The sequence below is a fragment of the Aquarana catesbeiana genome, linkage group LG01 (genome assembly GCF_042186555.1).
Source record: "Aquarana catesbeiana isolate 2022-GZ linkage group LG01, ASM4218655v1, whole genome shotgun sequence".
Classification (NCBI taxonomy): Eukaryota; Metazoa; Chordata; class Amphibia; order Anura; family Ranidae; genus Aquarana; species Aquarana catesbeiana.
In genome coordinates, this window is record NC_133324.1 from 215,402,499 (window position 1) to 215,426,057 (window position 23,559).

Sequence of the window (23,559 nt, forward strand, 5' to 3'; positions counted from 1 at the left end):
AAAAAATGCAGACTTGAAGACAATCTGAACTGTAGTTGCAGTTTTTATTATGTACTAATTAAAAATAAATTCTGGAAACGAGTTAAAAGATATGACCAAGCTGAAAAAGTGGTAGGGTCTTTGGATGAAAACAGCAACATAAATAAATCACTGTGAGTACAGTTTTATGTTCACATTTTATCACAATATATTTCTAATATTCATTTACTCAGGCATGCACTGTGACAGCGTGTGCACTGGGGGACACTGGGGACCAAACTGTTCACTGTCCTGTAACTGCAAGAATGGGGCCTCCTGCTCACCAGATGATGGCATCTGTGAATGTGCACCCGGGTACAGAGGGCCAACATGCCAAAGAAGTAAGTGTTTTCGCTGTTTTTACATTCATTAAAGTGTTTCTATTGTTCAAACTATATTTTTTCTGTTTTGGATAAATTGGGAAATGATTAGAACAGGGGTAGGCAACCCCCGGCACTGGTTCAGCAAGCGGCACACGAAGCCTCTTTTGCGTGCACTTGACTTCCTCCCCAACAGCAGAGAAGCGTAGGGAAGTGTCAGTGAGACACAAATGCTTTCCAATTTCAGATTCCCCACGCCGCACCTGCAATGAGGGGGAGGCACTGTGCCCCCACACATTGTAAAAGATGGGAAACATTGTTTGGTTCTGTAACTTTGCTGTAGCTGCGAATGTTAGCTTTTGTGATGGGGAATAGATTGGGTGCAGTTCTGCTGGGGGGGGGGGGCGGTCCCTGTTTATTCAGTCGTGAGACAGAAGAGCATTGGGATACAGCGGTGGAGCAGATGTGCAGGGAGGTATGGTAGTGAGGCAGATGTGAAAAGGGGGTACATTGATGGGGCAGATAAGCAGGGGGGTTACAGTGGTGGGACAAAAGAGCAAGGGGTGCAGTGGTGGGGCAGATGTGCAGGAGGTACAGTGGTGGGAGGGATGAGAAGGGGGTTCAGCGGTGTGACAGAAAAGCAGGGGGGTACAGTGATGGGGCAGATGAGCAGGGGGTTACAATGGTGAGACAGATGAGCAGGGGGAGTTCAGTATTGGGCCAGATGAGAAGGGGGTTACAGTGGTGGGAAAGATGAGAAGGGAGGGTTCATTGTTGGGGCAGAGGAAAAAGGAGGTACATTGTTGGGACAGATGAGCAGGGGGTTACAGTGGTGGGGCAGAGGAGCAAGGGGTATAGAGGTGGGGCAGATGTTCAGAGGAGAAAGGAGGTACATTGGTTGAACACATGAGCAGGGGCTTACAGTGGTGGGGCAGAAGAGCAGGGAGAACAGATGTGGGACAGATGTGCAGGAGGTACAGTCATGGGGCAGATGAAAAAGGGGGTTACAGTGGTGGGCAGATGAGCAAATAAGTTCAGTGTTAGGACAGATGAGAAGATGGTTCAGTGGTGGAGCAGATGTGCATGGAGGTACAGTGGTGGGGCAGATGAGAAAGGGGGAACATTGGAGGAGCAGAGGAGCAAGAGGTTACAATGGTGGGGCAGATGTACAGGGGGTTACAGTAGTGGGACAGATGAGCAGGGAGGTACAGAGGTGGGGCAGATGTGCAGGGTAGTACAGTGGTGGGGCAGATGTGCAAGGGGTTACAGTGGTGGGGCAGATGAGAAAGGGGGTACATTGGTGGGGAAGATGAGTAGGGTACATTAGTGGGCAGATGAGCAGGGTTATAGATCAAAGTATAGGGAGTGGCGCTGTGTTAGGAGTATAGATAAAAATTAGCAAGAAGTACAAATGTAAAAAATAAAAGTGTAAAGAATAAGAAATTTTTTGGTATAATCCAAAAATTACTTACAGAAAAAAAAAAATATATATATATATATATATCCTTGTGTTAGTGAAAACACCTTGAACAGGTGAAAATTAATACTATATGTGCAAAAAATCGCAAATATTAAGCAGCATCACTAAATAACATAATTACATCTTCACATGAATAAATATAAAGTGATAAAGTGCCAAAAACAATAATTGTCCACCAATAATGTGTAAATGTGCAATAATTATACTCAATAAAATCATTAATATTGTGTCAAAATCGCAGCTAAAAATCAAAAAACCATATGTTGTTTGGTGCAAAAAAGTTCATAGCAATTGTGCAGAAAATTCTTCTTAGGTGATAAAGTGCCGTGCTGTAACACCTGGTGGTCCCCCCAATGTGGTTGCACTCACCGGAGCGCTCCACCCCTGCAGGGGTACGAGCGTGTAATGTTGGTCCTGTCACTCCAGTCCTTTAGGTGTCAGTTTCCTTCCACGCGTCCCATTTCCAAAAAGCAGCTGTATACACAGAGAGGTGGGGACTTCCTGTACCTTGGTATTAAAAGTCCCCACTGGATATCCGCTTGAGTAGTAAAAAATATTAGAAGAAAAGTATCCACATAGCGTGATTCTGTTTTTAAGAAATATCCATTTATTTGCATAAAAAACAGTCCAGTCGCATTAGCCTGGTAACACACTAGCGGTTAAAAAGTATCTAAAAATAGTTACAAACTGGGAGAGGGAGCTCACAGTCTCCTATACTCTCCCTGTAATCCGGGGCCGCAGCGTCAGCGTGAACCGCCGCTTGCGTTCCACCGGTCAAAGTTCCGGAACCACGATCCGCGGAAATGACGTTGTGCGTGCCAAGATAGTCCCGCCTTACGCGTTTCGTCACACGGACGTCATCGGAGGCGCTGCCATCTTGGCACTCCCAACGTCCTTTATAGAAGGTGTAGCTATAGCTGCGGCCAATCGCATCCCGGCTGTCGAACCCACATGTTCAGCGGCCTGAACTCGTAATTAGTTGCTAGGTAGAACAGGCCTACAGCAAAAGATGTAATAATGGGAAAACCTATAGGAGCGTAGCCCAGCTCCATTGTGCCCTCTACTGGTATACCCAAATCGAATACTACAATAGCCGCAGCGATAACCTCCACTTAATAAATACACCACAGCATGAATGTTAAACAATCTCAGATATATACAGTTGTATTCCTATTACCATAAAAAGGCACCGTATGTTACAGTGTTTCCAAGAGGAACAAACTAATTAAAAATCTTATATTATCTTGAATACTAGGAGAGAAAATATGTATATATGGCAGTAAAAAATATAAAAAATATTAAGATATTAAAATGTTAGAAAAGGAATATTATTAAGGGAGGACCCAAACAAATTTTTTATTTTACTTCTCCAGAAAATAGGTACAGTGGTGGGGCAGATGAGAAAGGGGGAACATTGGAGGAGCAGAGGAGCAAGAGGTTACAATGGTGGGGCAGATGTACAGGGGGTTACAGTAGTGGGACAGATGAGCAGGGAGGTACAGAGGTGGGGCAGATGCGCAGGGTAGTACAGTGGTGGGGCAGATGTGCAAGGAGTTACAGTGGTGGGGCAGATGAGAAAGGGGGTACATTGGTGGGGAAGATGAGTAGGGTACATTAGTGGGCAGATGAGCAGGGTTGTACAGTGGTGGGGCAGATGTACAGGGGGTTACAGTGGTGGAGAAGATGAGCAGGGCGGTACAGTGGTGGGGCAGATGTGCAGGGAGTTACAGTGGTGGGACAGATAAGCAGCGGGGTTACAGTGGTGGAGCAGATTTGCAGGGTAGTACAGTGGTGGGGCAGATGTGCAGGGGGTTACAGTGGTGGGACAGATAAGCAGCGGGGTTACAGTGGTGGAGCAGATTTGCAGGGTAGTACAGTGGTGGGGCAGATGTGCAGGGGGTTACAGTGGTGGGACAGATAAGCAGCGGGGTTACAGTGGTGGAGCAGATTTGCAGGGTAGTACAGTGGTGGGGCAGATGTGCAGGGGGTTACAGTGGTGGGACAGATGTTCAGGGGGTTACAGTGGTGAAACAGATTTGCAGGGGGGACAGTGATCTGAGGTGTGAGGGTGCCGGAATTGGGGCTGATCTGAGGCGTGAGAGTGCAGGATGTTAATTTCTCACTACTAAAGTAGTTTACAGCATTTACTTTATAAATAATCCTTTTCGTGATTGAGAGTGTAAAGTTGACAATTTTTTGTTATAAAATCGGCACGCTCAATTTCCCTGAAAACATTTTTCGGCACACTGTGCTCAAAAGGTTGCCTATCCCTGGATTAGAACCTCTGTTGCATTTTTTATTGTTGTCCTGGTGGCCATTGTTACCAGGACAGAACTTAAAGTAGAAGTTCAGCTTAAAACTAACAAGCTCTAAGGGCTCGTTCACAAATAATGGGAAAACTGTGCAGATTTCACTTGCAGAGACGTCAGTTTCACATCAGTTTACCTCAGTTTTCATGCACATGGACATCAGTTTTTATGCACGTTGACATCAGTTTTCATGCGCATCAGTTATGTGCCCTATTGACATGTGTTGACGTCATGTCATTTTTCCCCATGCAGAAAACTGCATACACATTGCAGTTTCCTGCTCAGAAAAAATCCACACAATGTGGTGTGAAAAGGGCACATAGAGAACCATTGATTTTTTGAGCCCTTGCAGAATGCATGCAGAAAAACTGATGTCTCTGCATCATGGTGTGAACAAGGCCTTAATCTACTCGCAGCAACATTCTGAGACTAAGCTATCTAGCCCTGTAAAGAAGAAATCACTATACATACATTTTCCGAAGCCACTCTGGTCCGGTCCCACGCTGAGTTCTGTGGAGGCGTGTGCAGAAGAAGCAGCCGACAAAGGAAGCCCCATAGTAACTCTATGGGTGACATCACTTCTCCTGCAGACAGCATCCGCCGCTGGAGGCCGGACCTGAGCGGCTTCAGAAAAGGTATGTATAGCGATTCCTTCTTTACAGGGCTAGATAGATTAGTCTTAGAATGTTGCTGCCGGTAGATTTATAGATAGTTAGTTTTAGGCTTAACTGCTACTTTAATGGGAAATCCAAAATGTTAGGGTTGTCACTGGAATAGGAAGTAGGAGAAATTTCTATGACAACTGTTTAAGAGGGAATTTGCCTCACTTCCTGGGGTATTCACCAATACCATTACTGACTGGGGTTTTTTGTTTTTTTTACTATTTCCTACAGATAGAAAAAAAAAGTTTTAGATATAGATACACTTAATCTAAGAAATCATCACGCACATACTTTATACACAGACCTGGAATATGGATCATTTTTATTAATCATCATTCTATGTTTATATGCAGTTTGTTCTCCAGGCTTCTTTGGACATCGGTGTAGCCAAGCTTGTCCACAGTGTGTCCACAGCAATGGTCCGTGCCATCATGTGACCGGCCAGTGTGACTGCCTTGCTGGCTTCATGGGCTCACTCTGCAATGAAGGTGAGTCTAGATGAAATCTGCTCAGCACTTTTTAGGCTCAATTCACAATGCCAACACACCAGGATAAGTATCCTTATTTTCAAAAAGTAACTGTTTTTTTTTTCAGCTCAGTCCAATGAAATTGAAGAATTACAGTCAAGTGGCTATGAATAGAGTGCTATAGGTTGGCGTTAAAGCTTTGTGCATTGGAACTTTGTATCCAAGATAGTTACACAAGACAGCTCCATGAAAACTGTAAAAAATTACAATTCATTCTGTGATAGAAACTTTTTAGGTCTAATTTGTTCAAACTGGAAAAAAGAAAATAGGCACAAAGTGGAGCTGTTTTCAATAGTCAGCAATCAAAATCTTCATTCAGTGTTATACAAAAATGAAAAGGTAGAACCTGACTGGGTGCTAAAGGTAACAGCTCAAATGTTGTGTTTAATTTTTGCTTTCAGTCTTAACAAGTCAACTACTTTATGTTGGCTATAAACCAATATAAAGTAGATGATTCATTAAAACCAGGGAAAATAGGCATAAAAATGGAGTTGTTGCCCATAGCAACCAATCAGGTTTTTCTTCATTTATTTTTTCTGATTAAGAATTTTCTACGTGAAGATGTATATCTTTGTCCAGCTAGGGCCCCTCATTATAATATTACAACTTGGGTAGCTCTGGACCAGGATGAAAAGCTAAACACTTAGCTGTATGATGCAATGCAAACTTTCAGTGCCTTTTGTGATGTCCATGTGCTGATAGTGTAATGATGTGCAAGAAAAAAAAAAAAGAGTGTAATTTTTTTACTTTTATGTATCTTTATGATTTTCAGGCCTCATGCACACTGGACGTTTTTTACAGTTTCTCCTAGGGGCGTCCGGCGTTTTTTTTCCTGCCTCTAAACTCTCCTGCATGTTTGCCTTTGTGTCTATCCACACATAGTTTTAGCAGCATTTAGTGGCAAGAGAGAGAAGCAGGAAAAAAAAAAACACTGGCAGTGCGCCCAGGAGCAGCAGAAAAACGTTTGAGGCTTGTAAATGCGCACTTACAATAGCTGTGTTTAGCGCTTGAGAATAAATTCATCTCAATGGCCAGAATAAATTATTTATTCTGGGCAAATAAATGAATTAAGGAGTATACGCTTGACACGGGTAAACGCGGCTAAACATGGCTAAGCACAAAAAAAAACAAACAAAAAACACAGCTAAATGCATTACCACACAAGCGTCGGGCTTTTTTTTTTGGCCAAAACTCTGCTGCTAGGAGGAAAGGCTTCTAGGAGAATTTAGAAAATGTATGGTGTGCATGAGGCCGTAATCATTCCTGATTTGAACTGTAAATTAAAGTGTTACTAAACCCAGGACCCTGCATTCACTATAACTGGTCCCCCACAGTACACAGAACATGGAAATGCAATTATTTTAGTAAATATAAACTGCTAAATACCTTTTCTCATCAGAAGTATATAGCAGTCCTATGACTTCTATCAGTGTCCAGCCAAGCACTGGCTAAAGCTTGTAGGAGGAGTTTTCATCCTCCTCTGACTCTTCTATGAGGCTGCATAACCCCTGACCCTCTGCCTGAACAGTACTGATCATATGCACCCTCCCAAAAAAAAAAACTCTCTAGCAATACACATCAAACTGAGCATGTGCAGAGTGCCTCCTAGGGCTCTGTTCTATCAGCAGATGGATTGAGGACAGTAAAAGAAGGAGAGGATCAGAGAAGACAGGATCAAACAGCCATTTTACACAATGTGAAGGATTAACCCATCAGGTTCCACAGTGAGTATAACAAGCATGCTTTACTGCAGTGGTTCTCAACCCTGTCCTCAAGTACCCCCCAACAGGCCATGTTTTGGGAATTTCTCTTATATAAAATAGCTGTCCAAAATACCAAGCCATTGACTCTAATTCAAAGCACCTGCAAGATAAAGGAAAGCTTGCAAACATGACCTGTTGGGGGTACTTGAGGACCAGGTTGAGAACCACCGCTTTACTGCATATACAGACTGATTTGACTGTTGTGGGTTTAGTAACACTTTAAGCTTTACAAAAAGCACTATACTGTCCATATGGGTATAGCAACATATGGGTATAGCAACAACCAGCCAGGTTTAAAATAATGAAGTCCACAACTGCTTTTAGAAGAAGCTTTTAAAAATCCTTTGCAGCCAGCGATGGCTTTGTCCTGAGTTATTGTAGAGATGGAGCAGCTGCTGGGACCAATGCCCCTGATGCCATGGGAGGGGGAGCCATCCTTTTCTTTTGGGTTGCACCTGTGCAGTGTGTACTTTCTGCTTTCGCCTATGATGAATTTTCTCTCCCATTGCACTAGGGGGCACTGGCCCTAACGGCCTCTCTGCCCATACAGTAACTTAGGATAGAGTCATCGCTGGCTATTCTGCTGTACCCATATGGAACAGCATGGTGAGCTTTCTGTAAAGCTAAACTTACACTTTTAATACAGTTTTCTCATTCTTAAAAAGCATGGTAAACTTTGATTACAGCTAAAACATGCCTTTGTCTTACAAGTTTGCCCCAGCGGCCGGTTTGGGAAGAACTGTGCTGGCATTTGTACATGCACAAACAATGGCACCTGTAACCCCATAGATGGCTCTTGCCAGTGCTACCCTGGATGGATTGGTAGTGATTGCTCCCAACGTAAGTGTATCAAAATGTATATTTGTCCCTGTACAAATTATTTTGCTAAGAAAGTATAAATGAACAATGTTTGTCTGGGGTTACTCTGGCTACAAGACAAAACATCATTAAACTCATTTTTCCGAGAGATGATGTGGAACAATTGAGGCATCAAATTCAGTAATAAATTCGGAGCAATTAGCAGAGAAAGTAGGACACAAAGAGCCAAGCACTTGTGTGCATTTTACACATTTTTGAATGTCATCTGAGGTCAAATAAGAAGTAGGAGATAGATTCACCAGCCAATCTTACTGCCCACAAGGAAGGAAGCTGGAAGAGTTATGACACACGTCTAATAGCGGGAGCTGAAAGGAGCACGCTGTAGACAAAGGCATTCTACATCTGGGTAAAATAATCCAATTCATGTGGAAAATAAAAGATCTTTCTGTTTCATGTTTTCTATGTCCTGATGTTCCGAAAGAGGATGTGACCTAAAGTATACTGACATTTCAGATGTCTTTCTATTGGATTACTTAGACAGGAAAACATATTTGAAAACAACTCGAAATTGTTATAATTTTTATTTTGGTGTTATATATTCAGACTAGACATGATTTAACAGGCTTTAAAGCCCAACTCCAGGAAACGTAAAAATTATTTCTGGCAGTGAGACAGTGCCTGCATCGCGAGGGTTAATTGCTGTATTATTATTTAGAAATCAATTTATGTGTGAACAGAGCTTACAGCAAATCCTCCACATTGTGGCACCATTCCAACAGAAACATATAAAGATGAAGGAAAACGTAGGTTACCCCACCTAAGTCAAGTGTGGGCTGTCCACCTCAAAAAGGGGGGACTTTATAAATGCCTAACAATGGGAAACATCAAAAACCTACAAGTATTCATTAAACGTTTATATTTATTATATCATCTGATTAAAAAGAGAGAGAAACCTCTCTATATAAAAACACATAGAGCAAAATTCCAGCAACATCATACAGTTATCATAGCATTGGTTTATAACAGGCGTGTGAAATCAACGCATTTCGCAAACTTTGCTTCCTCAGGATCCATGCCTGGAAATAGATGGCTGGAATAAACAAAATACATGAAATAATATACAAAATCAAACAAGCACATATAAATACATACTGTATATGTGAACTATGTACAAAACTAAGCTGAAATGACTTGAGAGGGAAAAAAATGGGGGGGGGGGGGGAACAAGGGAAAATAGGGAGGTAACTAATGGGAACAGGGATGAGTGGCTCACAGGGGGACATGTACATCTGGATCAAGGTTAAAAAGGAAGTGGACACCAAAGAATATAATATCACAAGACTCACCTAATACACATCCGTTCACAGTATATAATAGTTAACCATAGATATATGTATATTTAAAGCAATCCTCGAAAGGGGGAGCCCTGTGTTAGGTCTAGGGATTGTATTTACCAAATCCTCCACTCCTCTGCACTGCTAGGACAGTCCCTGCAACATCTCCCCCATGCTCTGGCAGTCTAAAATTCTGACATCATCCAGACAATTCCGGGTTCATAGCCCTTCATTGGACAGGATGAGGTTGAGAGACAGTCCACCAGTGGGAACGCCATCTGTTGGAGAAGTGGTGATTAGGTAAGTTAAAGTGTTTCTCCTCTCCCCTAGACTAGATAAGCAGTTAACTCTTGCAGTGCAGGGCCAGCCCCAATGCAAGCGATAATTTTCAAATTTCCCAGGGAGAGGCCTTTACAGAACTGTATAATTTTTTTAAAAAAATTCACAGTAAAATGTTATGTATAACTTACTAAGGGCTTATGCACACAATTGCCTGGGGTCGTACAGCATAAAAATCTGCTGTTTTTCTCCAGCTAGGAGCCACTAATGCTGCATACAGCTGCCCCATAGACATGAATTGCTAAATGCAGTTATACACCACTACTTGCATAAACCCGCATTTGCATGCATGCATAGAATCTCAAAATCAGACAGTTTGTGTTCCAGGTGTTATAACTGTATGCAGGTGCAGGACACATGCATGTGTTTAGATACACTTTAAAGCTGAATTCTGGACACAAAAACTCTCAATTAAAAATATTGCTTAAAGCGGAGTTCCACACAAAAATGGAACTTCCACTTTTCGGAACCCTCCCCCCCTCCGGTGTCACATTTGGCACCTTTCAGGGGGGAGGGGGGTGCAGATACCTGTCTAAGACAGGTATTTGCACCCACTTCCGGCATAGACTGCCATGGGAGTCTATGCCTCTTCCTGTCCCCACCGCGCTGTCTCCTGGGAACACACAGCTCCCAGGAGAGAGCGGGGACCACTCGGGACGCGCAGCGTGACTCGCGCATGTGCAGTAGGGAACCGGGAAGTGAAGCTGCAACGCTTCACTTCCTGAATCCCTCACCTAGGATGGCGGCGGCAGCTGCCGAGAACCGAGCGGGTTCTCGGCGTCCCCTGCCCACATCGCTGGACCCTGGACAGGTAAGTGGCCATGTATTAAAAGTCAGCAGCTGCAGTATTTGTAGCTGCTGGCTTTTAATATTTTTTTTTTTTGGCGGTGTGGGTGAACCCCCGCTTTAATAGCCACTACTAATAAAAGTCCACTCTGTGATATATCAGTTATTACCTTAAAGAAGTAGCAGTGACATCATCATTGTGCTGTACATAGTCTGTGCAGAGAGCAGAGCTGTAGAAGGGACTCAGCAGACTCCACCCACTACTGTCTGCTTATAGAAATCTATCAGAGGGGCGAGGATAAGACTGGTCACCCTGCACAAGGAAAGAGCAGCAGTGACTGGGCTTTATTACAGGAAGCTTCTGTACTGGGGCAAAGTTACACACTGGATTATGGCACAGATCTGAAATACACAAAGCACGCAGTGAGCATTTGCATCCAATGAGATATAGGCTTAAAGACATGTGCCCACTCTAGGATGTGGAAGAGAATTTCTGAGTGGTTGCTGTGGTTACTGTTCATGTACTGCCACTGCTCACATCCTCTAAGATACTGCAAATAATTGCACTATATTATTAAATTTGCTTGAATACCATTACAATGGTTATAACAATGTAGACTGCATAATACTGGATTTTTTGTCCTTAAATTTGTAGAAGTGAGAATTGAGATTTTGTTTTATTATGTTAATAAAAACTCTTGTGTTTTAGCCTGCCCTCCTGGACACTGGGGCCCCAACTGTATTCACACCTGTAACTGCCATAATGGAGCATACTGCAGTGCATATGATGGAGAATGCAAGTGTTCCCCTGGATGGACTGGGCTCTACTGTACTCAGAGTAAGATTTATTATTCAGATCAAAGGGATAGAATGTATAGCCATGTATGAGAATGAGTATCAGGATGAGAAGTGATTGGTCAACACTGTTAAAGTGATCACTATACACAGTTCTGACATATTATAGTAGCTAATCAGTTAACTACAAACAGTTCACAACACTGTAGGACATACGTGACATTCAGTCATAAGTAGAGGTAGACACGATACAGATTCTGTTCTATTGTCTGTAAAATGTTGTTACTTTTGTCCCTAGGGTGCCCATTAGGTTATTTTGGAAAAGAATGCTCCTTGGTATGCCAGTGTCAGAATGGTGCTGACTGTGACCATATAACTGGACAATGTACATGTCGTACAGGATTCATGGGAAAACACTGTGAACAGAGTAAGTCTTATAGATGTGCTATGTATTGGAGATATCGCCTTTGTATGCACAGAGTTTGTAGAGCCATCATTCTGTCTAATGTTCAATGTTTTTTTTTCATTTCAAATTTCTGAAATATTTACATTCATTCACTAGTACATTGTATAATTTTGTTTAAAGTGGTGTGACCCATCGGAGTTTCTTAGCTCAATGGTAGTGCCAAAACAGTGACTTTACTCCACGTCAGATATAGTTTTCAGGGCTTTGCTGCCTACTTTTATTTGAAAGAAATTCAAAGTTCATACAGGTATCTCTTCCCACGCAGGGAGTTCTCACCATCTGTGCTATAAACATAACATTCAGCCTCCTGGCTTTCTTGTGGCAGTTTTAATTCTCTGATTAGTACCGCAGTGGTCCTCCTGACTGTCAAATATGTCCCAGTGTTCATGCACAGATGCTGTACCTCAGCTCTGCATCTTTCCTTGCAGCTCCTTATCTGCTCTGTCCCTCCTGGACTCTCTCTCTATGGCTCGGGCCTTGGTCTGTCCCAACCTGGACAGCATGGTGCATAGCAGAATCTCTCACGGCTCCCTTCGAAAACTGACCTCCTCAGGTGGGCAGGGCCTTGAGCTCTACCTCTGGCTCTCATATGAAGCCAGCACATACCTGTGCATTAGTGTGCTTGCTTCTTAGAGAATCTGGCGTAAACCACCATTTTACAGAGTGGCATGGGGTCAACCTACCACAGTGGACATAAGCCAAGTTACAATGCTATCTGTCCCAAACACACACACACACGCATACACACACTGTAGTAGGTCCAGGAAATGTAAAATTCTTTAGGTCTATAGTGCCCCCCAAATATGTACTTCTTCCTGACTATGTATTCTTTATATGCTCTGTATTGCATTAAGAGTGTCCACCAGGAACCTATGGGTATGGCTGTCGGCAAGTGTGTGATTGTCTCAACAACTCCACATGTGACCACATCACTGGAACTTGTTACTGTAATCCAGGCTGGAAGGGTACAAGATGTGATCAAGGTGAGTGTGTTCAACATTTTCAGCTCTTCCCATCTGGAGATTTTTACATGACTTCATCATTATGCTTAGGAGGAGTACAGGAGGCTGACATCAAGACAAGTCCCAGTACTTGAAGGGAACCTGTGGCCAGACTATGCACACACCAGTATTTGCATATTATAGATAAGCAGTAAAAGCTTTTAAAAGCCCACATTTGCCTCTGTGGCTATAGGTGTTCTGGAAAAATTAATTTTCAAGATCACAACAAAAGCACAGAAATCTCATCTATGAGTAGCAGATCTTGGCACTCTGTCAGCTTCTAATGGAAACACACAGCAGGTGTTCCTAAGCTGTTAGAAAGTGACTGAAACCTGATTCTAGAGTCTTTTTATTATTATTACACAGGATTTATATAGCGCCAACAATTTGCGCAGCAGTTTACAACATGAGGGCAGATAGTTACAATACAATTCAATACAGGAGGCATCAGAGGGCCCTGTTCGTTAGAGCTTACAATCTAGAAGGGAGGGTCAAGTGAAACAAAAGGTAATTACTGTGGGGGATGAACTGATGGAGAAAATGAAAATACAGTTGTTAGGTGTGGGTAGGGTAGGCTTCTCTGAAGAAGAGGGTTTTCAGAGATCATCTAAAAGCTAATAGAGTAAGAGATAATCGGAAAGATTGGGGTAACGAGATCCATAGGATTTGAGAGGCTCTGGAAAAGTCCTGGAGGCGAGCATGGGAGGAGGTGATGAGGGAGCTAGAGAACAGGAGGTGTTGAGAGGAACGAAGAGAATGATTAGGTTGGTATTTTGAGACTAGGCTAGTGATATAGCTGGGGGCTAAATTGTGGATGGCTTTGTAAGTTGTTGTTAGTATTTTGAATTTAATTTGTTGGGTGAGCGGAAGCCAATGGAGGGATTGACAGAGAGGAGTAGCAGACACAGAGCGAAGGTAAGGTGGATGAGTCTGGCAGCAGCATTCATGATGGATTGAAGGGGGGATAGCCCTATGTAGAGGTAAGGCAATGAGAAGGGAGTTGCAGTAGTCCAGGCGAGAGATGACCAGGTAGTGAATTAAGAGCTTTGTTGTGCCATTGGTTAGAAAGTGGCATATTTTGGAGATGTTGCGGAGGTTGAGGCAGCAAGATTTGGACAGTGATTGAACGTGGGGCTTAAAGGAGAGTTCAGAGTCTAGGACTACACCTAGGACTTTGGCATGCAGGGATGGGTTTATAGTTGTGCCATCAATTTTGACAGAGAGATCAGGAGAAGGGGTACGTGGTGGAGGAAAAATTATAAGTTGGGTTTTGGATAGATTGAGTTTGAGGAAGTGGTGTGACATCCAGACTGATATATCTGATATACCAGGGAAGAGTACAGTCACGGAGACCAAAGGTGTGCAGTTTTTTTTTGAGGGGGGGTAGCCAACCATATCAAAGGCAGCAGAAAGGTCCAGGAGTAGGAGTACAGAATAGTGTCCATTGGTTTTGGTCATTAGTAGATTGTTTGTTAGTTTTAGGAGAGCAGTTTCTGTGGAGGGTTGAGGACGAAATCCAGACTAAAGGGGATCAAGAAGCCTATTCTCGACAAGGTGGTCGCTCAGTCGGTCGGAGAAGGAGAGCAAGGAGATGGGGTGTAGGTTGTTAAGATTGGTTGGGTCCAGTGAGGGCTTTTTAAGTATGGGTCAGACTAATACATGTTTTAGAGAGTTGGGGAAGATGCCAGAGGAGAGGGATAGATTGAAGATGTGGGTTAGAGAGTGTAGAATAGAGCCAGAGGTTGAACGTAGCATTTGCGAGGAAACAGGATCCATAGGACAGGTGGTTAGCTGGACGTTAACAAGTAGTTTAGCAACCTTGTCTATAGTGGTGGGTTTGAATGAGGGAAGTATTGATTGTACCTGTGGTCATGAAGTGTAAAGCGTGGAGGGTTCCTGAATAGCAAACATCTCTTCGCAAATTGTATCAATCTTCTGTTTGAAGTGATTGGCGATCTGATGGGCAGTGAATGAGTTAGTAGGTGGAGGCAGTGGAGGAAGAAGTAGAGAGTTGAAGGTAGAGAAGAGTTGATGGGAACGGGATGATAAGTTGTTAATGAGAGTGATAAAATAGGTCTTCTTGGCAGTGAGGAGACTAGAATTGTATTTTTGGAGGGCAGATTTATATTGGTTGAAATCTTTCTGAGACTCAGTCTTACGCCACAGGCGCTCAAGAGCATGGCTATGTTTTTTCAGACTTCTAGTCTCATCTGTTTGCCAAGGTTGAATGGTTCGGGCCTGATTCTGTGTGTAGTGAGGGGGGGCCAGTGTGTCCAGGGAGGCTAAAAGTGAAGCGTTGTAGACAGAAGTGGCTAGGTCGGTGCAGGACAGGGGTGAGATTTTGTCATAGAGGTGGTCGGTAGCAGAGTAGAGAAGGGTTGAGATGGTATAGGTTTCTACAGGTAACGGTTAGGTGGTTGAAGGAAGAGAGAGAGAGTGAAATGAATAAGGTAGTGATCAGAGAGAGGGAAAGGATAGTTGGAGAGGTTGCAGAGGTTACCTGTCCCAGGGTCCAGCGATGCAGGGGATCGAAGCCTCGCTCCTCTCCCCCTCTGCTCTGCGGCGCTGGCATTGTAACTGTGGGCGCCCGGCTGTGGCTTCACAGCCTGGCACCCACTGCACATGCGTGAGTCGCGTGCTGTGACTGGCCGGGCAATCATCTGGGACTTGTGATGTATTCCAGATGATTGTCGCGGTGCGCCGGGAGGAAGTGGGAGCTGGCACCCTCTAAAAAGAATGTGGCATGTCAGGGGGTCACCTCCTTTAAAGCGAGAATTACATTTTTGGGTGGAACTCCGATTTAACCTTTTTTTTTTGGTTAATTCTTCTTTAAGGGGGTGTGGCAGGGGGTGTGTCCTATGCCTACATACGTTCCTCCTCTGACTCTTCTATGAGGCTGCATAACCCCTGACCCTCTGCCTGAACAGTGCTGATCATATGCACCCTCCCAAAAAAACTAAAAAAATCTCTAGCAATACACACCAAACTGGGCATGTGCAGAGTGCCCCCCAAGACTCTACTATCAGCAGATGGATTGGGGACACAATGCAGAGGATTAACCCTTTAGGTTCCACAGTGAGTATAACAAGCATGCTTTACTGTATATACAGACTGATTTGTCTGTTGTGGGTTTAAGTAACACTTTAGGTATGAATTTTTTTCTTTCATATTGTTAAAAATAAAAGATAGACACATTTGCATTTGATTTGCAAATAGGCCTGGTCTGCAGGTTCATAAGCAACCATAGGTTACTCTGCAGATCCTTTCCCAAAATGTTTAATTTTTATGGCTGGTAAAAAAAAAATAAAACAGATTAAAACTTTTTACATTTAAACAATTTTTTATAACCAGGTTTAAAGGAATGGAGAATTCCTGATATGCACAGCATATTTAATAATCTTCTACACACTGAGCTGTCTGTATAGTGAATAAATACATGAATTATCCTCTATAATGTCCTCTGTTCTCCTGTGCCACCGTCTGAAATCTGAGATTATTTCCTCTTTATTCTTACTGTTATTTCACTTCTAGCTGTAATGATAATTGTCGGGAATCTGAACAGCCTGACCCGCACTAGTGCAGCGATCCCTGCTGACACCTACCAGATTGGGGCCATTGCTGGCATCATTATCCTCGTCCTGGTTGTCCTCTTCCTGCTAGCGCTCTTCATCATCTATAGACAAAAACAGAAGGGCAAAGAGACAACTATGCCAGCTGTAAGCTACACCCCCACCGTCCGAGTCCTCAGCACAGACTACACTATCTCAGGTAATGAACACAGGGCTTTTTAAACTTCTCACAATTTCTATTCATTTCTGTTTTACTAATCATAAATCATTTTGTGTGGGGGCATGATTTTATATATGATGTCAGGTGGAGAACATGATTTTCATTTATCCTGAAAAGAATCTACACAGTAAGCTAATGGAAGAATGTGATTGATGATAATTATGATGACACTTTAAAACTGTTATCAGTTTTCAATTTTATTCAAGAAATCAGTACAAAAGGTAATGATGATGTACAAAGTGCAGCAACCCATACTAACCAATCAGAATGTATCTTTTAAGAGTATTATTTGTTTTATTGCTGTTCGTTGTAGCAGCATTTTACTATGTTTCTCTCTTTTTTTTTAAGGGCCTGACCACCCAGGCTTTTAGTATCTTGTGGATTAGAGAGTGGAATCACTTAATGGTTTCGTATGGTTAGGTGTTTTTAACATGAGGTCTCTGCACTTGAGTTCCCAGGTCTACATGTAGGCAGGTGCAGCCTATTGTCTCCACTGCAGGGGGCACTCGTCCACAGTGGCAACGCAAATGGGGGGGGTCAAGAGGAGCCTAGTTCCTCTATGGTTTCCTCAGTCACAGGGAGGCAGCTATCAGATTGGATGCTGGTTCCCCATGTGACTTTGGCAGCCATCTTGGGTAAGGCATTGTCTATTTAAGACCCTGGCTCTCAGGTTTGGCGTGCATTTTGGTGTGTGGTTAGTGTAAGGAAAGGGCACCCGTCTGTCAGGAACAGTGCTTAGCATCAGGGAAAGGTTCCGGAGGAGTAGGGAAAGTGGAGGGATACGCCATCCCTTCCAGGCCTGGAAGCCTCCCTATTTGGGTACAGACCAGGCAGGCCACATTCTGCTCCTTTTGGCTGACACTGTCAGCATTTATGGGTCTCCAGACAACTGTCACCTCGCTGTTACTCTCTGTAAGTGGCACCGTTTTGGTTGCCTCTCTGCCAGCCCTGTGTGTTTTGCTGAACCTTGTACAATATATTTTTTCCTGGTGAATTTGGACTCTGTGTGGGAGATTTACTAAAACTGGAGCATGCAAAATCTGGTGCAGCTCTGCATAGAACCAATCAGCTTATAGGTTTTATTGTCAAAGTTTAATTGAGCAAGCTGAAGTTAGAAGCTGATTGGCTACCATGCACAGCTGCACCAGATTTTGCATTCTCCAGTTTTACTAAGTGCCGGTTCACACAGGGGCGGCACGACTTGCAGGTCGCCTCAGCGAGGCGACCTGCAAACGACTTCTGAGGCGACTTGCAAAACGACTTCTGTATAGAAGTCTATGCAAGTCGCCCCAAGTCGCCCCCAAAGTAGTACAGGAACCTTTTTCTAAGTCGGAGCGACTTGCGTCGCTCCTATTAGAACGGTTCCGTAGCACAGAACGGGAGGCGACTTGTCAGGCGACTAGGTCGCCTGACAAGTCGCCCCTATGTGAACCGAGCCTAAATCTCCTCCTGTGTGCTCACTGCCTGCCACACCATGCTGCACCTACTCACATGCAGATCAGCTGCAGCCATTACAAGGGGTTTCCACTCTTTCCTTGCTGGATTTTTATTTTGTTTTATAATACGCAAAGTGCAGCAGGAGGAGTAGGAACACCCCCAAATGTTCAGGAACACCCCAAACTCCAGGGTGGGTAGCAACAGTGTTGGGTACTATAGAGGGGAATTCCCATGCTATGTGTACACTAGCACAATGTGGTATAATGTATATGTTGCAAGGTGATAAAAAAAACAAAAAACATATGATATGTAAATAGCTATGTACTTAACTTCCCTGGTGGTATGATTATGTCAGATTTTTGCATCTCAAGGCGGTACATTGTTTCACGTGGAAATTTGGCGTTTTATATTGTAGCCCTGTAATTCTTAGGAATAACACACTTAAATCTGTCCAAACAAGAGTCTAGTAGATATCCTGGGTATGATAACGTTTGAAACACGAAATCATAAATTATAATATAATAACTATAAATAATTATAACAAATAATAGTATAATAATAATACAATTTATTCAATAATGTAATCAAATCCAAAACACAGAAATTTGCTCAGGTGCAGAATTGTCACTGTCATTACTTTCAGCGTTTGGTGACGAATTTCCCCACTATTCACTATCGCTCCCCCTCTGATTCTAATTTACTATCGCTGTTTTCTAGCTGGTCTAAAACCACTTTTGACATGAAGGGACACTTTTTGGTTGCTATGGACAATCTCTAGTTTCCAGGCAGAAATAACAGTATATACAATATAAAACTGCATGCAGGGCACTGGACAAACCACAAAAGGGAGGTGAAATTATTTGATACAGTAATATAATCTGTAAGATTACAGTGTACTGTATGTGTTCTGTTTTTTTCACTTTTTGAATTTGCTGCCGGGCTCTGTCCCCGTGAATCGCGACGCTTGCAGAGAACGGAGCCTGGCACATTGATAGATTGAGAGGAGTACACAGCCCGCGAACACAGCGGAAGGACATCGCAGGATCCTGGGCACAAGGAAAGTAACTTTCCCAGGATGGGGTTACCGCTTTTGGTAATTAAAATTCACCCCGAGCCACAGTCGGGAATACCGCCAGGGGGGTTAAAGTGATTGTAAATGATCCTTGTAAAACAACCCATTCAGTTTAAAACAGAAATTAAAGGAAAAACGTTTTTGTATAGGTATAAAAAAACATTATAAATACCTTTTTTTCCCTTTTTTATAAGTGATCACATTCCCTCTGTTCTCAGCTGCATAAGAGCTGGGGGAGGAGAAGCAGCAGTACACTGAGCATGCCAGTGAATGGCTGTGCAGCCGGGATGTGTCAGGACAAGTCTGATCATTGGAGGAGATTATACCGAGTTCCCAGCAGAGCTAGAGAACTGACCACTGTGTGCTCTCCTGCTTAGTGTGGTCAATTTTAATAGGAAAGCAAAGGGACTAGCAGGAACACAATGGATTTTACATAAAGGAAGCAATACAAAGAGAACAGTATACTTTCTCATACAAATACATGGTACAGCAGGCATATATCAGGAATATGAGGTGATGGGGTAACAAACGCTTTAAAGACCCATTTGCAATGAGAACAGAATGAGGTGTTGCCATTTACACATTCTTTTGTGTCCATTGGGATGTTTCTGGTTGACTTGTGAGGTTGCCATTTTCTGCTCCTCAATCTATCTTCCATTGTCCTCATAAGAAGTAATTTTGAGAAAATGGGGTTGATTTACTTAAGACAAATGGGCTGTTCACTTTGCAAGGGAAGTTGCATTTTGCAAGGGAATTTTCCCCAGAGATTAGTGGATGGCTTAAAGCTCTGCTGACTTCTATCAACCAATCTTGTGCAAGCAAAAATATTCTCTTTTTTTTTTTTTTTTTTTTCTTTTACTCAATTGGGTATTCTTTGCAAAGTGAATTTTTACTATAATCACAAGCTAAGAAAAATTCCCTTGCAAAGGGCCTTTAGTAAATCAATTCCAGAGTGTCAGTTTTAATGGAAAATTCTCATTGAGATACATTTTTGAAGGGTGAGAGGGTGTACTGCAATGATCATGTTGACGGGGAAAAGTGTGGGTCCTTTGGAAGCATGCTCAGAAGTGGTAGAAGTTCTAGAAGATGTTGTGATGTATAGGAGGTGTTGTCGGGCTGTATGATATATCTGCTTCTGTCTCCTGAAGTAAGTTTCAAAGTAAGGCTGGCCATAGACAGAGCGATTTTCTTTCCAGGCAAAATCGCTGGATTCCCCCATCACCACACTCAGTGTTAATGGGGGAATCCCTCCCGCTGGAGCCAATGTGTTCTCCTGGGGAACCTGGAAGAGGGACCAGGGGAATATGCCAGCCGTCTCAGCGGTGATATTGCACCGCTGGAAGGCTTTGTTCTAAGGTAAGTCTATCATAATGTGCTAGTATGTGATGCATACCGCTTTAAATTAGACCAAACTAAACCACGTGTAAAAAACGCTGAGTTATATAAAGAGAGATGGCGATAGATGGAACACATGAAAATATGGTATTTATTTAAAAGTCAGAAAAAATGTATTGTGACCTGTTTTATTTTTTTTAACTGCAGATACCCTACCGCACACCAATGGGGGAAATCCGAACAGTCAGTACTTTTCTAACCCGAGTTACCACACACTGAGCCAGTGCACAACCGGTCCACATATCAACAGTATGGACAGGATGATAGTTTCCAAGGTAATAAAAGTATGTTAACTTGGGGGTTGATTTACTAAAACCGGAGTGTGCAAAATCTAATGCAACTCTGCATAGAAACCAATCAGCTTCCAGTTGTTTTTTTTTTGTCTAACAAGCTAAAGTTAGAAGCTACCATGCACAGCTGCACCTGCAAATTGACCTCTTAGAATTCTATATAATGAATACAATAATATTATTGTGAGTTAGCCAACCTCACACAGAGCCCCATAGCTCTAACTCAATTGGTGGATTGGTGGTTTCTGCATGTTTTTATTGGGTGTGGAGTGGCTTATAGTGACAAAAGCTTGAGGATATAGATTAATGCAACCTAGGGTTTATTGGGTCAAAAATAGTTAAAACCTTTGTTGTTAAGGGCAACTATCATGAAAAGAGCTTTAAGTGCCGGTTCACACAGGGGCGACTTGTCAGGCGACCTAGCCGCCTGACAATTCGCCTCCCGTTCTGTACAATGGAACCGTTCTAATAGGAGCGACGCAAGTCGCTCCGACTTAGAAAAAGGTTCTAGTACTACTTTGGGGGCAACTTGGGTCGACTTGCATAGACTTCTATACAGAAGTCGTTTTGCAAGTCGCCGTGGAAGACGCGTGCGGCGACCTGCAAGTCGTGCCGCCCCTGTGTGAACCGGGGCTTACTTTACCTAAGCAACAACATTACAAAGAGCAGTCTTTGTCCCATAGTGGTACTCACAGACTAACGTCCCTGCCAGAGGAATTTTGTTATGTTGAAGAAAACCCACACAAACACTGGAAAGCATGCAAACTCCATGAAGATAATGTCCCAGGTGAAAATTAATAACCAGCACCCAAAACATGGCATGACAATGGCAATAGTAAAAACCCCTGCCCCACCATGCTGCCCATGGCGAAGAAACAGCTCCAGGATTGAGATGTACCACTATACCACTATCTATGCATGCCCTGTATACCAGACAGCCAGCCACTCACTAACTGTGAGCTCATATTTGAGAAACGGTCCTTCCCAGACGCTAGCAGATAAAGATGGAACTGAAATGAACATGGCACGTGCAGCTCACTTATTATGTGGCGTGCTGGTATGGACTTGCACATTGGGTGGAATTTTTTTTTTTTTTAATGGGAGATATAGAATGTAAACAGCTGTGCGCTCCCTTATATACAGTGGTAGTTTTTCAACTGATATCATTTTTAGCTTCATGTCCTCGCATAGAGAGCTTAAAAAGGCAGATAAAATGTTTATAGTGAATAGTAAATGCAGATTTAATTTTTCAAATAGGAAGATTTTTTGTTCTGATAGCCTTTTTCCAATAAGCATAGACAGTGCATACTTTTGGTGTAAGGGCAGTGTGTAATCACAGCAATAGTTTCCTACAATCCATAACGCAGTCAGGTTTGATTTCTGAGAAGGAGCAGAATATTTCAAGTGGAAGTCTGTGTTAATACTATCCAAGCTTAAACCTTCTCCCACCCCCATTCTAAGCCCTATAATAACTATACTGTAAAGGAAAGATGTGTATACTTGCCTAATTTAAGGGCGCTCTGGTCTGGGCACATGATTGGCTCCTAGCGCCGGCTTCAGGCAAGAGAAGGGACAGATGACAACGGTTACCCCATAGTAAGTCTATGGGTGATGTCACTGCCCAGGCATTGCAGTCTTTATTACTGCTCTTTGCTGTCTCCTGAAGCTGGCCACTGGGGAGATCACGTTACTGGACCCGAGTGCCCTTAGATTAGGTAAGTATAGACATCTTTCCTATACAGGATAGGTAATATAGGGCTTAGAACAGCCATTCTCAACCAGGGATCCGTGGAACCCTAGGGTTCCTCCAAAGGTGGCTAGGGGTTCCTTGAGCTGTGGCTGATTTACCACCTATTTGATGGTGCCTACATAGATTTGAGCCAATGCCACTTGGAGGAGCCAGTGGTATGACACCAATGATATGTATAGCTCTCCGTAAGGGGGCCATTCTTACCACCACTGTAAAAAGGGATTTCTTCTCACTGACCACCAAAGTGGGGGGCATTGTTCCCACTGACCCCCAATTAATGGGTTTTATCAGGGGTTCCCGAGACCTGAAAATTACTTTAAGGCTTCCCCTGGGGGTAAAATGGTTGAGAAAGGCTGGCTTAGAATGTTGGTGGCAGCAGATTTAAGCTTAGATAGTATTGGCCCAGACTTCCACTTTAATACTATGATTGCAGAGAAATTCTTCCACCCTTAGAGGTAATATTGGATAAAATCATATCAGCATCTTTAAATGATTCTGTCTATCATGAAAAAAAAAAGCTGCTAGGTAAATTGCTTAATTTGCCTGCAGCAGCTTTTACTGCTCCTTTGTGCCTGAATGCCGGGCTGTTCTAAACAGGCAAAGTTGCCACCCTTCCAGGTAGTGTCAGAGCTTGCCTGCTGTTGTTCCTAGAGACTGCTATGAGAACTGCCTCACTGGCCAGCAAGAACTTATTGAAGGCAAGCAAGCTCCATGGCTATCAAAAAGTTCTGAGCATCACCAGATAAGAGCAGCCTGATGTTTAGGCATATAGGGGCAGTGAAAGTTGCAGCACCTCCCGATGACCGTAATCTATATCCGCTAGCAGCTTGTGTGTGACAATTAGGTGACATAGTTACTTTAACTTGATCACAGTATATTGTAAGCCAGAGTCCTCTCCCTATAAGATGCAGTGGTTTATGAAGGCTATTATGGTTTTCAAAAGAAAGTTGGTCAACCCTTACAAGCCTTTCACCTGGCCAAGATTGTTTTCCCTGCCAAGCGCATGCCAGATGTACATCAGATGTTATATATATAACCCATCATTTATTTAAGGTCTTGAAAAAAAATTACAGAAAAATGGAAGATCTGACCTAAGGGCATAACTCCAGTCATCAATTTTACACACTGGAGACTCATTTACAGCCAGTCTTTTAAAATCTTTTTTACTACTTTTCCAGACTTGTGCTGTAGGATGCCAACATTACCT

General features: G+C 43.1%; 1 protein-coding gene across 2 annotated transcripts in view; it reads left to right on the plus strand.

The window, feature by feature from the left end:
• MEGF10 (multiple EGF like domains 10) overlaps nt 1-23,559 on the plus strand; it is a 211,011-nt gene that overhangs the window by 165,944 nt on the left and 21,508 nt on the right. For both annotated transcript variants that reach the window (XM_073624959.1, XM_073624949.1), the window contains exons 14-21: nt 213-359; nt 5,143-5,277; nt 7,791-7,919; nt 11,067-11,195; nt 11,451-11,579; nt 12,473-12,601; nt 16,151-16,387; nt 20,460-20,587. In XM_073624959.1, the coding sequence (XP_073481060.1) occupies nt 213-359; nt 5,143-5,277; nt 7,791-7,919; nt 11,067-11,195; nt 11,451-11,579; nt 12,473-12,601; nt 16,151-16,387; nt 20,460-20,587 (1,163 nt within the window). The remainder of the gene's footprint in view (nt 1-212; nt 360-5,142; nt 5,278-7,790; nt 7,920-11,066; nt 11,196-11,450; nt 11,580-12,472; nt 12,602-16,150; nt 16,388-20,459; nt 20,588-23,559) is intronic.